Raw genomic sequence first — 15,073 nt, 5'->3', positions numbered from 1 at the left:
GGCCTTCCCTGATCGCCTGCCCCTGGCTAGTGCACGTTTTCCGCCATGCTGGTTTCACCATCCATGGTGCTGAGATGACTCATTTGATCCTTGTAACTGTCCCATGAAGTGGGCACTGGCTACTCCTCTCATTGCCCCCTTTCCTGGCCTGGGCCTGCATATTTAACTGGGCCCGTCTTTGTGAATGCACCAGGTCCCTTACACCCAGCCTCCCCACCTAGCACTGTTTCTTTAAGCCCAAGAAGGTGCTTTCTTGGCTCTGAGCTGATGAGAAACACCTGTCCTGTAGCCAGACCTGGATTTCTTGGTTTCTTCCCCCTTCCATATTCAGTGGGCTGCCATGCTCTGCTGTTTTCTCTAGAGTCTCTCAAACCCCGGCCTCTGTAGACCGTTCACAGTGACCACCTTGGTGTAGGCCTGTGTTAGGGCCTGTACCGGTGGCTGCCAGGAGCAGGAGGGTCGTAGTGGCTAAACTTGACCCAGGGCTTACTGTGTGCTGGGCCCTGCTCTGTTTCATGCACAGCCTTGTAGGGAGGCTGGGCACTTGCACCTCCATGTTCAGATGAGAAAGCCCAGAGAGGTTAAGGAATGTGCCTGAAGCTGCATGGCTTGTCCTGTGTAGGACCAGGTGTGCTCTAGGGAGTCAGCCCTACTGGGGCAATCCCACCACCTTCCTATCTGCTCTGGCCCTGGTCACCCTCACCTACATTCCCAAATGGACCTGGATGCGGCACCAGGCATTGCTGTTGTTATTGTTTTTAAGACTTACTTATTTATCTTAGAGAGCAAGAGAGAGCAGGGGGAGGGGAAGAGGGAGCGGAAGAGGGAGAGAATCTCCAGCAGATTCCCTGCTGAATGCAGAGCCCAATGCAGGACTTGATCCTGTGACCCCAAGATCATGACCTAGGTTGAAACCAAGAGTCGAATGCTTGGCTGACAGAGCCACCCCGGCGCTCCGGCACCAGGTATTGTTAATGGCCTTGCTGATATGGGTGGGCTCTGTCCTGGTTGCAGCAGGTTGTTGGGTAGATGTGCCAGTCCCAGGGGCAATGGCAGTGACCCTGTGTCTATCAGATGGTAAGGCAGGGAACAGAGTAATGTCATGGGGTTACATGTGATGGGATGAAGATGATTTTGTATCTGACCATTTTTATCAAATGAATAGTACATCATTTATGTATATTGGTATTTCTTTTTTTTTCCTTTTTATTAGTTTCAGAGGTAGAGGTCAGTGACTCATCAGTTTTATATAATATGCTCCTTACATCATGTGCCCTCCTTAATGTCCATCACCCAGTTACCCTGTCCCTTCACCCCCTCCCGTCCAGCAGCACTCAGTTTGTTTCCTTTGATTAAGAGTTTCTTATGGGGGCGCCTGGGTGGCTCAGTTAAGCGTCTGCCCTTGGCTCAAAGGGTCATGATCTCAGGGTTATGGGATTGAGCCACTCATCGGAGTCTCTGCTCAGCAGAGAGTCTTCTTCTTCCCTTCCCTCTGCCTGCTGCTCCCGGTGCTTGTGCTCACTCTCTCTGTGTCAAATAAATAAAATTTTAAAAAAGTTTCTGTGGTTTGCTTTCCTCTCTGATTTTGTCTTATTTTTTCCTCTCTTCCCCTATGATCCTGTTTCGTTTCCTAAATTCCACATACGAGTGAGATCACATGATAATTATCTTTCTTGGATTGACCTGTTTTGCTCAGTGTAATATCCTATAGTTCCATCCATGTCATTGCAAGTGGTAAGATTTCCTTTTTATTGATGGCTGAGTAGTCACTGTATATATACACCACATCATCTTTATCCATTCATCTGTCAGTGGACATCTGGGTTCTTTCCACAGTTTGACTCTTGTGGACATTACTGCTATGAACATTGGGGTGCAGGTGTCCCTTTCAGTAAGTCAAAGATACATTTGTATCCATGGGGTAAACACCCAGTAGTGCAATTGCTGGGTGGTAGGGTAAGTCTCTTTCAACCTTTTGAAGACCCTCCGCACTGTTTTCCAGAGTGGTCGCACCAGCTTGCATTCCCACCAATAGTACAAGAGGACTCCCCTTTCTCTGCATCCTCATCAACATCTGTCATTTCCTGACTTGTTAATTTTAGCCATTCTCCTGGTGTGAGGTGGTATCTCATTGTGGTTTTGATTTGTATTTCTCTGATGCCAAGTGATATGGAGCATTTTTTCATGTGTCTCTTGGCCATATGTTTATCTTCTTTGGAGAAATGTCTGTTCATGTCTTCTGCCCATATCTTGATTGTATTGTTCTTTAGGTGTTGAGTTTGATAAATTCTTTTTTTTTTAATTTTTATTTATGATAGTCACAGAGAGAGAGAGAGGGCAGAGGAGACACAGGCAGAGGGAGAAGCAGGCTCCATGTACCGGGAGCCCGACGTGGGATTCGATCCCGGGTCTCCAGGATCGCGCCCTGGGCCAAAGGCAGGCGCCAAACCGCTGCGCCACCCAGGGATCCCCGAGTTTGATAAATTCTTTATGGATTTTGGATACTAGCCCTTTATCTGATATGTCAATTTGCAAATATCTCCCAATCCTTAGATTGTCTTTTAGTTTTGTTGACTCTTTGCTTTGCTGTGCAAAAGCTTTTTGATCTTGAAGAAGTCCTAGTTCATTTTTGCCTTTGTTTCCCTTGCCTTTGGAGACATGTCTAGTAAAAAGTTGCAGTGGCCAAGGCCACAGAGGTTGCTGCTTGTATTCTCTAGGATTTTGTTGGATTCCTGTCTCACATTTAGGTCTTTCATCCATGTTGAGTCTATTTTTGTGTATGGTGTGAGGAAATGGTCCAGTTTCATTCTTCTTCACGTGGCTGTCCAATTTTCCCCACACCATTCATTGAAGACACTGCCCTTTTTTGATTGGATATTCTTTCCTGCTTTGTCAAAGATTAGTTGATCTTTGGAGTTGAGGAGTCCATTTCTGGACCCTCTATGGAGATGAGGGTCCATTTCTGGGTTCTCTGTTCTGTTCCATGGATCTGTGTGTCTGTTTTTGTGCCAGTACTGTGCTATCTTGATGATTACAGCTTTGTAATAGAGCTTAAAACTCAGAATTGTGATGCCACCAGTTCTCTTTTTCTTTTTCAACATTCCTTTAGCTACTCAGGGTCTTCTCTGGTTCTATACAATTTTAGGATTATTTTTCCCAGCTCTGTGAAAAACATCAGTGGTATTTTGGTAGGGGTTGTATTGAATGTATTGATTGCTCTGGGTAGCATAGACATTTTAATAATATTTGTTCTTCCAGTGCATGAGTATGGAACATTTTTCCATTTCATTGTGTCTTCCTCAGTTTCTTTCATGAGTGTTCTATGATTTTCTGAGTATAGATCTTTTGCCTCTTTGGTTAGGTTTGTTCCTAGGTATCTTACAGTTTTGGGTGCAGTTATAAAGGATACTGACTCCTTAATGTCTCTTTCTTCTGTCTCATTGTTAGTGTATAGAAATGCAGCTAATTTCTGTGCATTGATTTTATATCCTGTCATTTTGCTTAATTCCTACACAAGTTCTAGCAATGTTGGAATGAATTCTTTGGGTTTTTCTCATAGTTTGTAATGTCATCTGTGAAGAGTGAGAGTTTGACTCTTCTTTGCGATTCAGATGCCTTTTATTTCTTTTTGTTGTTTGATTGCTGAGACTAAGACTTCTGGTACGGTGTTGAGCAGCAGTGAGAGTGGACATCCCAGTTGTGTTCCTGACCTTAGGGGAAAAGCCCATACTTGCTATGGGCTTTTCATATATGGCTTTTATGATGTTGAGGTATGTTTCCTCTAGCCCTACTCTGTGAGGAGTTTTAATCAAGAAAGGATGCTATAAAAAAAAAAAAAAAAAAAGAAAGAAAGGATGCTATAAATGCATTTTTTTTGCATCTCTTGAGAGGATCACATGGTTCTTGTCCTTTCTTTTATTAATGTAATGTAATTGATTTGTTAATATTGAACCACCCTTGCAGCCCAGGAATAAATCTCACTTGGTCATGGTGAATAATCCCTTTAATGTACTGTTGGATTGTATTGGCTAGTATTTTGGTGAGAATTTTGGCATCCCTGTTTATCAGGGATATTGGTCTGTAATTCTTTTTTTTTTTTTTTTAAGATTTTATTTATTTATGATAGTCACAGAGAGAGAGAGAGAGAGAGAGGCAGAGACACAGGCAGAGGGAGAAGCAGGCTCCATGCACCGGGAGCCTGACGTGGGATTCGATCCCGCGTCTCCAGGATCGCGCCCTGGGCCAAAGGCAGGCGCCAAACCGCTGCGCCACCCAGGGATCCCTGGTCTGTAATTCTTTTGTCTGGTTTGAGGATCAAGGTAATACTGGCCTCATAGAAAGAATTTGGAAGTTTTCCTTCCATTTCTATTTCTTGAAACAGCTTCAGAAGAATAGGTATTAATTCTTCTTTAAATGTTCAGTAGAGGGATCCCTGGGTGGCGCAGCGGTTTAGCACCTGCCTTTGGCCCAGGGCACGATCCTGTAGACCCGGGATCGAGTCCCACGTCGGGCTCCCGGTGCATGGAGCCTGCTTCTCCCTCTGCCTATGTCTCTGCCTCTCTCTCTCTTTCTGTGTGACTATCATAAATTTAAAAAAAAAAAAATTTAAAAAAAAATGTGTTCAGTAGAATTCCCCTGGAAAGCCATCTGGCCTTGGACTCTTTGTTGGGAGATTTTTTATTACAGCTTCAGTTTCCTTGCTGGTTATGGGTCTGTTCAGGTTTTCTATGCCTTCCTGTTTCAGTCTTGGTAGTTTATACATCTCTAGGAACGCATCCATTTGTTCCAGATTGCCTGGTTTGTTGGCATTTAGTTGCTCAAAATATGTTCTTAAAATTGTATTTCTTTGGTGCTGGTTGTGATTTCTCCTCTTTCTTTTTTTTTATAAATTTATTTTTTATTGGTGTTCAATTTGCCAACATATAGAATAACACCCAGTGCTCATCCCGTCAAGTGCCCACCTCAGTGCCTGTCACCCAGTCACCCCCACCCCCCGCCCACCTCCCCTTCCACCACCCCTAGTTCGTTTCCCATAGTTAGGAGTCTTTCATGTTCTGTCTCCCTTTCTGATATTTCCCACTGATTTCTCCTCTTTCATTCCTGATTTTATTTATTTGGGTCCTTTATCTTTTCTTTTTGGTAAGTCTGGCCAGGGGTTTGTCAATCTTACTAATTTTTTCAAAGAACCAGCTGATAGTTTCATTGATCTGTCCTCCTGTTCTTTTGGTTTCTTTTCATCAATTTCTTCTCTAATCTTTATTAATTTTATTCTCCTCTGGATTTAGGCTTTTTTTGCTGTTCTTGTTTCTTGAGAAAGCCTTCTGTTATCTACTTCCCTCCTAGGATTACCTTTGCTGCATCCCAAAGATTTTGGAAAGTTGCGTTTTATTTTTATTTTTTTAAGATTTTTATTTATTCATGAGAGACACACACAGAGAGAAAGGCAGGGACACAAGCAGAGGGAGAAGCAGGCTCCATGTAGGGAGCCCGATGTGGGACTTGATCCCAGGTCTCCAGGATCACACCCTGGGCTGAAGGCAGTGCTAAACCGCTGAGCCACCTGGGCTCCCTGAAAAGTTGTGTTTTCATTTTCATTTTCATTTATTTCCATGAATTTTTAAAATCATTCTTTAATTTCCTGGTTGGCCCATTCATTCTTTAGTAGGATGCTCTTTAGCCTCCATGTATTTGAGTTCTTTCCAAATTTCCTCTTGTGATTGAGTTCCAGTTTCAAAGCATTGTGGTCCAGAAATAGGCAGGGAATGATCACAGTCTTTTGGTATTGATTGAGACCTGATTTGTGACCCAGTGTGTGATCTATTCTGGAGAATATTCCATGTGCACTTGAGAAGAATGCCTATTCTGCTGCTTTAGGATGGAATGTTCTGAATATAAATGTGAGGTCCATCTGGTCCAGTATGTCCTTCAAAGCCTTTGTTTCCTCACTGATCTTCTGCTTAGATGATCTGTCCATTGCAGTGAGTGGGGTATTAAAGTCCCCTAGTGTTATTGTATTATTATCAATGTGTTTCTTTAATTTTGTTATTAATTGGCTGATAAAATTGGCTGCTCTCATGTTAGGAGCATAACTATTTATAATTGTTAGATCCTCTTGTTGGGTAGACTGTTTAATTATGATGTAATGTCCTTCCTCATCACTTCCTACAGTCTCTAGTTTGAAATCTAATTTGTCTAATACAAGGTTGCCACCTCAGCTCTCTTTTGATGTCCATTAACATGAGAAATAGTTTTTCACCCCCTGATTTTCAATCTGGAGGTGTCTTGGGGTCTAAAACGAATCTCTTGCAGACAGCATATCCATGGGTCTTGTTTTTTATCCAATCTGATACGCTGTGTCTTTTGATTGGAACATTTAGCCCATTTACATTTGGAGTAACTATTGAAAGATACAAATTTAGTGCCATTTTATTACCTACAAAGTTACTGTGTCTGTAGATTGTCTCTGTTCCTTTCTGGTCTATGTTACTTTTGAGCTCTCTTCACTCAAAGGATCCCTTGTAATATTTCTTGTAGAGCTGGTTTGATGATCACAACTTCTTTTAGTTTCTGTTTGTCCTGGAACCTTCTTATCTCTCCTGTTTTGACTGATGTCCTAGCTGGATAAAGTATTCTTGGCTGCATATTTTTCTAATTTAGCACTGTGAATATATCATGCCAGTCCTCTCTGGCCTGCCAGGTCTCTGTGGAGAGGTCTGCTGCCAATCTAATGTTTCTACCCTTGTATATTCTGGACCTCTTGTCTTGAGCTGCTTTCAGGATTTTCTCTTTGTCCCCGAGATTTGCAGGTGTTACTATTATAGTCAGGGTGTTGACCTATTTTTATAGATTTTGAGGCGGGTTTTCTGTGCCTCCTGGACTTGGATGCCTGTCTCCTTTCCCAGGTTAGAGAAGTCCTCAGCTGTAATTTCCTCCAGAATACCTTCTCCCCACCCCTTTCCTCTTCTGGGATCCCAATTATTCTTTTTTTTTTTTAAGATTTTATTTATTTATTCATGATAGAGAGAGAGAGAGAGAAGCAGAGACACAGGCAGAGGGAGAAGCAGGCTCCATGCCGGGAGCTCGATGCGGGACTTGATCCCAGGATTTCAGGATCGCGCCCTGGGCCAGAGGCAGGTGCCAAACCGCTGAGCCACCCAGGGATTCCCCCCCCCCCCCAATTATTCTAATATTGTTTTGCTTTACGATATCACTTATCTCTCAGATTCTCCCCTTGTGATCCAGTAGTTATCTCTCTTTTCCCAAGCTTGTTTATTCTCCATTATTTTGTCTTCCATATCATGGGTTCTCTCTTCTGCCTCATTTATCCTAGCAGTTGGATCCTGCATTTTTTATTGCATCTTGTTAATAACCTTTTTTACTTCGACTTGATTAGATCTTAACTCTTTCATTCTCCAGAAAGGGATTCTCTAGTGTCTTCTATACTTCTTTCAATCCCAGCTAGTATATTTATAATCATTATTCTGAACTCCAGTTCCGATATCTTACTTATATCTGTACTGATTCGTTCCCTGACAGTACTGCCTCTTGTTATATTTTTTGAGGTGAATTTTTCCATCTTGTCATTCTATCCAGAGAAGAGTAGATGAACAAGAGAACAAAATACTAAAAAGGGAACAAGCACCCCAGAGAAGTATACACTAAAAAAATCAGAAGAGTCCTGAAACTGAAAAATAAAATAAAGTAAATAATATGGTCAGACAGTGATCCACACACTGGATCCTGTGTGTACTTTAGTTTTTTTGTTAGAAAACTAGATTTCAGGATGCCTGGGTGGCTCAGTCAGTTGGGCGTCCACCTTTGACTTAGGTCATGATCTCAGGGTCCTGGGATTGAGCCCACATCAGGCTCCCTGCTCAGCAGAGCATCTGCTTATCTTTCTCCCTTTGCCCCTCCCCCTGCTTGTACTCTCTCTTGCTCTCTTTCTCTCACAAATAAGTAAAATTTGAAAAAAAAAACAAAACAAAGAACAAACTGGATCCCAAATTTGTAAAGAAAGAACAGCTTACACATGTACAAAAATAAAATTAAATACCATGAAAGGATAGCATGTAACTGTAAAAATAAAAATTAAAAGAGAAAAAAGAAAGAAAAAGAAGGGATATGAACAGATAGTTGATCAGAACAGAACAATACACTGTATCCTGAGTGTATTTTGTTCATTTTGTTAAAACAAACTACATCCCAAAATTGTAAAGAAAGAAAAAGATATATACACAAAAAATGAAATACATTAAATGGATGGAATGTAACTGTAAAGATGAAAATTTAAAAAGATTTTAACACACACACCCCCCCCCCCAAGAAAAGAAGAAGAGTAACAAAATACCATATGCACTAGATTCTGGGTGTATTTTGGTCTACTTGTTAGAAGAAACTGCATCCAAAAATTGTAAAGAAGGAACAACATATATACACAAAGATAAAATTAAATACAATGTATGTAACTGTAAAAATGAAAATTAAAAAGAGTTGATAAAATAAGAAATTGGATACAAAAGGAAAGACAAAAACATTAAAATTGTAAGATTAAAGAACAGTGGGGTAAAACCCATGAATTGTGTACACTATTCCCCTAGCTCTGGAGGTTTGAAGCTCTCGGTGACCCGTAACCTTGGGCTTGGCTGGGTGTTCTTGCTGGTGTTCTGGGGGACGGGCTGTGGCGTGTATTCTGAAGTGTCGGGGTGGGGGGGAGGGCAGGATGGCATCACCCTTGCCAAGGGGCCAGGCTAAGTCAGCTCAGGGTTGCTCTACGGGGCTTCTGTTTCCTGAAGGTTTTCCACGCAGCTCTAGAGGAAGAGAGTGAAAGGGGGTGGCCTCCAACCTCCAGCCCCAGAGCCGGCAGCCCAAGGCCCCACTCCTGACCGCGCCGTCGGGGAACATCGGTCTCCCCGGTCTCCCCGGTCCCTGTCCGCCCTCTGCTCACCCAGCCTGGGCCCGATTATCTCGGTGTCGGGCACGCGGCCCCGTTTTGAGTCTCCAAACCCTTCAGACTGTTGTGGTGTGAACCCAGGCCACTCCTCGGAGGGAGGTGACGGGTCTCGCCGTTGTCCTGCTGCCCCCTGGGCCCCTGCTCGGAAAGAGTCGCCTGCGGTGCCACCCGTGCTTCGTGCTTCGTGCTTCGTGCTTCCTGGCTGCCCCGAGCCCGGAGCCCGCCCAGGCGCGCCGATCACAGCCAGCTTCCCGGTCCGCTGCCCAGACTCGGCCACCCTCGCGCCCCGGCCTCCTGTGGCCGTGGCGGTCCCGACACCATGCTGTCTCCCGCCCAGGGTTTCACCCCCTTGGCCGACTGAGCACCTTTCAGGCAGGGATGTCCCTCCCTGGAGCAGACTTGGAAAAGTTCAGATTTTGTGCTCCACTGCTCTGGGCCTTCCGGTGCCGCGGTCGGAGGCTCCCGCCCCCCCCCCCCCCCCCCCCCCCCCCCCCCCCCCCCCCCGCCAATTCCTCTTCCAGTAATCGTCTGGGATTCTCTTCTCTGCACCCCCCACCTTGCAGAAACCCGTTGCTTTTCTATTTGTAGAGTTGTAGCAATTCTTTTCTTAAATCTCCAGGTGAGTTCTCAGGTGTTCAGAATGATTTGGTATCTATCTAGCTGAATTCCTAGGACTAGACCAAACTAAGATCTCTTACTCCTCTGTCATCTTGCTCCTTTTTTCTTATATTGGTATTTCTTAATAATAATTAGTCTGTGTAACACCTCATAACTGGTATTGCATCATACGTAATCTGCTGATGTGGCATTTCTTTAGCCTAGAGACAAGCTTGGGTCTGTGCTTGTTGGTGTACAGTGACAAGAAGGGCATGGAGAAGGGAGGGTGCACATAATGGACTTGGTGTCACTAACCGTATGGTCACAGGAGGGAAAAGACCTGTGGTGTGTGAACAGAGATTTGAGAGAAGCCAAAAGACTAAGGAGGGTTATTTAGAGAATGCAATAGAGTCAGAAAATGTGAAATATTATAGTTTAGGGTACGAGGAGCAAGAAAAATTTATGTTAAAAACATGGAGCTGGTAGTAGTCAAAAATGGTAGTGGGTCAAGGATATTCATGTTTTCACTCCGTTCAAGGTCTGTGAGTGTTTTGGTCTGACCCGTGAACCTGCTTCTTGGGAGGCTGGTCATCTGAGCAGCTTCCTGAGAGCTGAAGAAGTCTAATTTCACCTCCAGTTGCTTGCCTTGTGCCCTCTTAGGTATCCAAACACAGCCTGCGAGCTGCTGACATGTGATGTGCCGCAGATCAACGACAGACTGGGAGGGGATGAGACTTTGCTGAACCTTCTTTACGATTTCTTGGACCATGAGCCGCCTCTCAATCCTCTGCTTGCCAGTTTTTTCAGCAAGACCATTGGCAATCTCATTGCAAGAAAAACTGAACAGGTAAATACTCTGTCAGGCCGGTGTGGTTTGGGGTGGCTGGCCTGGTGATGCTCGTACAGCTTGCTGTCAGCGATCACTGTGCAACCCATACCATTAGGGCCAGGGGGACAGGGTTTCTGACTGTTCCATGGGACTCAGCGTAGGCTACTGACATGTGAGTTGGAAAGTGACTTCCTGAAGGTATATCTGCTGGCTGCTTAGGAATAAGCAGTTCTTCCTCCCATCCCTGAGGGCTGTACAGGACTCCAAACCAGGCTCGCTTGACTTGTCCCGACCAGTCACAGGCATGAGGAATAGTGATAGGGCTGCATCATGGCAGGTTCTTAGGATGTCCACCTTCTAAGGTCTGATTCTCTGTTGGGGAGGCAGGTATGTATGTGTCTTGGACACTTATTGTTTCAAAGAAAATAAAAGAAAATTTGTAGCATTAAGCTTCTGTAAAAATAGTGAAATCGCTTCATTAGCTGGAGCATGGTCTTCTTGGAAGTCATTCCTGCTCCTGCCTTAACTCATGCTTCAGCGCCACCCATACTGGTATGGAGACACAGAAAAAGGGCATGTAGTGTAGTGCTGCCCCAGGCCTGCCACCAGCCCAGCAGCCAGTCTTGGTTACTTTCACCTTTTATCCCTTCCCACCATCCCCAGTGGATTATTTCAAAACAAATACATGTCATGTGATTTTTTTTTCTAAAAATTACAGTGTATATATCTCTAAAATATAAGGACTTTTAAAAGTTCTTTTATTTATTTTATTTTTTTAAAAGATTTTGTTTATTCATGAGAGACACAGAGACAGAGAAAGGCAGAGACACAGGCAGAGGGAGAAGCAGGCTCCATGCAGGGAGCCCGACATGGAACTCGATCCTCGGTCTCCAGGACCAGGCCCTGGGCTGCAGGCAATGCTAAACTTAGTGCTGAGCCACCTGGGCTGCCCTAAAGATTCTTTTAATTGTAACCCTAGGAGGGAATAAGACTTTGCTGAGCAAATTGGATTATTACACCCCAAAAATATTAACCATAATTGTTCAATATCATCAAATACCCAGTAAGGGAATAGACCAGTATTTTATGTATACGTTTGGAGTTCTGAGAAAAGTACAATGTGCAGGGCCCAGATCATTGTTCACTTGAGGAAATTGTTGGCATGTTGTAAATGTTCAATGGAACATACCTTTCATAGGATCCTAAATCTTAGTTTTGCAAGGGACCTCAGAGGACTCACTCATCTCAAACATTTTTCTGCACCAATCAGTGTAAGTGAAGAATAGGGGTGATGCAGGTGGTGAGAGAGGATAGTAGTGGTGGCTGTGGTTCTAGGACACTACAGTGAGTCCTCTCACACTAGTGACGGGTATAGGGGGGTGAGCTCGGTGGTCACTGTGGCTGTGGGGTAGTGGTAGAAGTTCCAGAAACCCTTGATTCTGGGCCTTGCCATCCAGCTCATAATTGCCTGTAGCCTGACCATATTTCTGTGCTTTCATTTGTTTGCTGTATTTTATTGCTTCTCATAATATTTCTTTTTCTTTTTCCCAGTGCATCAAAATAATATGAAATGTACTCTTTAAAAATATTTCTTCTATTGACAAACACATAACATACTTATATGAATTTCAAACAAGACAGAAATACATGAACAGTCTCCTGTAATTCTCCAGATGTAACCACTGTTGATTACTTAGGGCATGTTCCACCTCAGGGCTTTTCCTATAAGACCTATTAATATATACTTATTATTTATTTTCATGTAATGGCATCATACTCAGAATACTGCAAATTGTTTTTTTCACTTAGAAATAGATTAGGGGGGCGCCTGGAGATAGCTCAGTGGGTTAAGAGTCTGCCTTTGGCTCAGGTCATGATCCTGGAGTCCAGAGAGAGAGCTCCGCATCAGGCTCCCTGCTCAGCAAGGAGTCTGCTTCTCCCTCTTCCTCCGCCCCTCCTCCAGCTTGTGCTTTCTTGATCTCACTATTGCTCGCATGCTCTCTCTCTCTCTCAAATAAATAAAATCTTAAAAAAGAAGAAGAAAACAGATTTGGTATGTCTTTTCCTATGTAACCTCCTACATTCTTTCTAGCAGATGCTAGATTAATTTGAAGCAAATCCCAGAAATTGTATCATTTCATATGTAGATACTCCTGTATGTGTTTCTACAGGATGAGGACTCCACAAGCATAATCACAGTTCCCTTTATTACTGTAGTCCAAAGTGTGGCTGGAGCACAGTTTAACTGTTCATCTTTTGAAGGACTTGTGAGGTGTTTGCACTTTTGTCTGTTACAAATCAGGCTGCTATGAACATTTGTGTGTAGTAGTCCTGTCTTATCCACAGTTTCAGTAACCCAGTCAGCCCTGGTCCAGAAGCAGGTGATCCTTCTCCTGCCACAGTGTCAGAAGGTCAGAGAAAGCCTAACACCACATCACAGGCCTAGGTCATTCACCTTTCTTCATCTCATCACATAAGCATTTTATCATAAGCATTACAGGATGAAGGGTGAATACAGCACAATAAGATGTTTTGAGAGAGAGAAAGCGCGCAAGCCTACATTCACATCACTTTTATTACAGTATAATTGTCCTATTTTATTATTGTTAGTCTTATTATGCCTGATTTATAAATTAATCTCTATCATAGGTATGCATCTACAGGAAGAAATGTAGTACATATAGGCTCCAGTACTGTTCATGGTTTCAGGCATCCATCGGGACTCTTGGAATGTATCCTCCATGGATAGGGAGGGATAATTAATTGTACAGCTTTGTGTGTGTGAATTGTTATATTTGAAGTGAATATCTGGTAAACACATAGTTGAGTAGTGTGTTTTTATCTCCTCTGTTGATCCGTCTTTAATTGGTTTATTTAGGTCATTTACATTTAATGTAATTATTGATATGTCAGGTCTACCGTTTTATTATACTTTTCTGTTTATTCTTGTTTTGCATTTCTCTGTTCTTTTTCCTGCCTCGTTACTTGACCATTAAAAGAATTCCATTTTGATTTATCTAGAGTGTTTTTTCATGTATCTTTGTATAAGTTTTTAGTGGTTGCTATAGTTGCCGCATTATACTAGGTGTTACATCATAACTAAGACCCGTATGTGGTCAGCCTGAATGGATACGGTGAGAGTGGTTGCGCCAGTTTACAATCCTGCCAACAGAGTATGCAAGTTCCCATTGCTCCCCAACCCTTAATATTATCACTGTTCTTATCCTAGCTGTTCTGGTGCATGTATATAATACAGTACTGTGGTCCTGATCTGCAGTCTCCCTGGTGACTAATGAGGAAGAGTATCTTTTCATGTGTTAATTGGCCATTTGGATATTTTCTTTTGTGAAGTCTCTTGCCCATTTTCTATTAGGCTGCCTCTTTTTGATTTACAGGAATTTTCTCTGTATTTCATCGATACAAGTCTTTTATGGTTGGGGGGTGTTTTGTTGTTCTTAAAGAAACCTTTGCCTGCATAGTCATGAAAGTATTATTTGTATTCCTTGGTACATTCCTTGCTCTTGCAGAGTGGCATTCCATAGGGTAGATGGACCAGCTGTTCCACTAGTCATGTTTTCAAGTACGTCTAGGCTGATTCCAGGTTTTGGTGATTATCAATAAAACTGCTATTCTAATAATTTATGTTTCTGCTCTTTTGTTTCATCTGTGTGCAGGATCATATCATCTTTGATTAATGACAATTTTATTTTGTCTTTTATAATTCTTATGCCTTTTGGGGATGCCTGGGTGGCTCAGCGGTTGAGCGTCTGCCTTTAGTTCAGGGCATGATCCTGGAGTTCTGGGATTGAGTCCCACATTGGGCTCCCTGTGTGGAGCCTGCTTCTCCCTCTGCCTGTGTCTCTGCCTCTCTCTTTTCTGTGTATCTCATGAATAAATAAAATCTTTAAAGAATTAATTCTTATGACTTTTATCTCTTTTTCTTGCCTGATTGCATTGGCTAGAACCTTTAGTACAATGTTTTTTTTTTTCCAAGATTTTATTTATTCATGAGAGACAACAGAGAGAGGCATAGGCAGAGAGAGGATCAGACCCCTAATTTATATAAATTTAGAAAAATGAAAAATTTCCTTGAAGAACACATTCATCTAAACTGACAAGAAGAGAGAGAAAATCTGAATAGTTCTAGAGCATCAAAAGAAACGAAATCCCCATCACAGCGTCCTTATACAGAAACCCCTAGGCTCTGAGCACGACGTGGCTCAGTTGGTTAAGTGTCTGAGTCTTGATCTCAGCTCAGGTCTTGACCTCAGGGTTGTGAGTTCAGACCTGCGTTAGAGTGCATGGAACCCACTTAAAAAAGGAAAAAGAAAACTCTAGGCTCTAATGACCTTTCCACTGAATTCTACCAAACATTTTTTTAAGATTTTATTTATTGGGATGCCTGGGTGGCTCCATGGTTGAGCGGCTGCCTTTGGCTCAGGGCGTCATCCCGGGGTCCCAGGATCGAGTCCCGCTTCTCCCTCAGCCTATGTCTCTGCCTCTCTGTGTCTCTCATGAATAAATAAATAAAGTCTTTAAATAAATAAATAATTTATATAAATTGGCACAAAATTTGGGTACCTGGGTGGCTCAGTCAGTGAAGCATCTGCCTTTGGCTCAGGTCATGATCTCAGGGTCCTGGGCGTGAGCCCGAATTCAGGCTTCCTGCTCAGCTAGGAGTCTGCTTCTGCCTCTGC

General features: G+C 43.0%; 1 protein-coding gene across 14 annotated transcripts in view; it reads left to right on the top strand.

The window, feature by feature from the left end:
• PPP6R2 (protein phosphatase 6 regulatory subunit 2) overlaps positions 1–15,073 on the top strand; it is an 83,613-nt gene that overhangs the window by 47,294 nt on the left and 21,246 nt on the right. For 13 of the 14 annotated variants that reach the window (XM_038550118.1, XM_038550122.1, XM_038550121.1 and 10 more), the window contains one exon: positions 10,208–10,394. In XM_038550118.1, coding sequence (XP_038406046.1) covers positions 10,208–10,394 — 187 coding nt within the window. Of the gene's footprint in view, positions 1–10,184; positions 10,395–15,073 lie in introns of all 14 variants that reach the window. The other variant, XM_038550123.1, reaches the window with a different exon arrangement.

The sequence above is a fragment of the Canis lupus genome, chromosome 10, assembly GCF_011100685.1.
Source record: "Canis lupus familiaris isolate Mischka breed German Shepherd chromosome 10, alternate assembly UU_Cfam_GSD_1.0, whole genome shotgun sequence".
Classification (NCBI taxonomy): domain Eukaryota; kingdom Metazoa; phylum Chordata; class Mammalia; order Carnivora; family Canidae; genus Canis; species Canis lupus.
The sequence above is the reverse complement of the archived record's forward strand: the minus strand, read 5'-3'. Positions and strand labels throughout refer to the sequence as shown.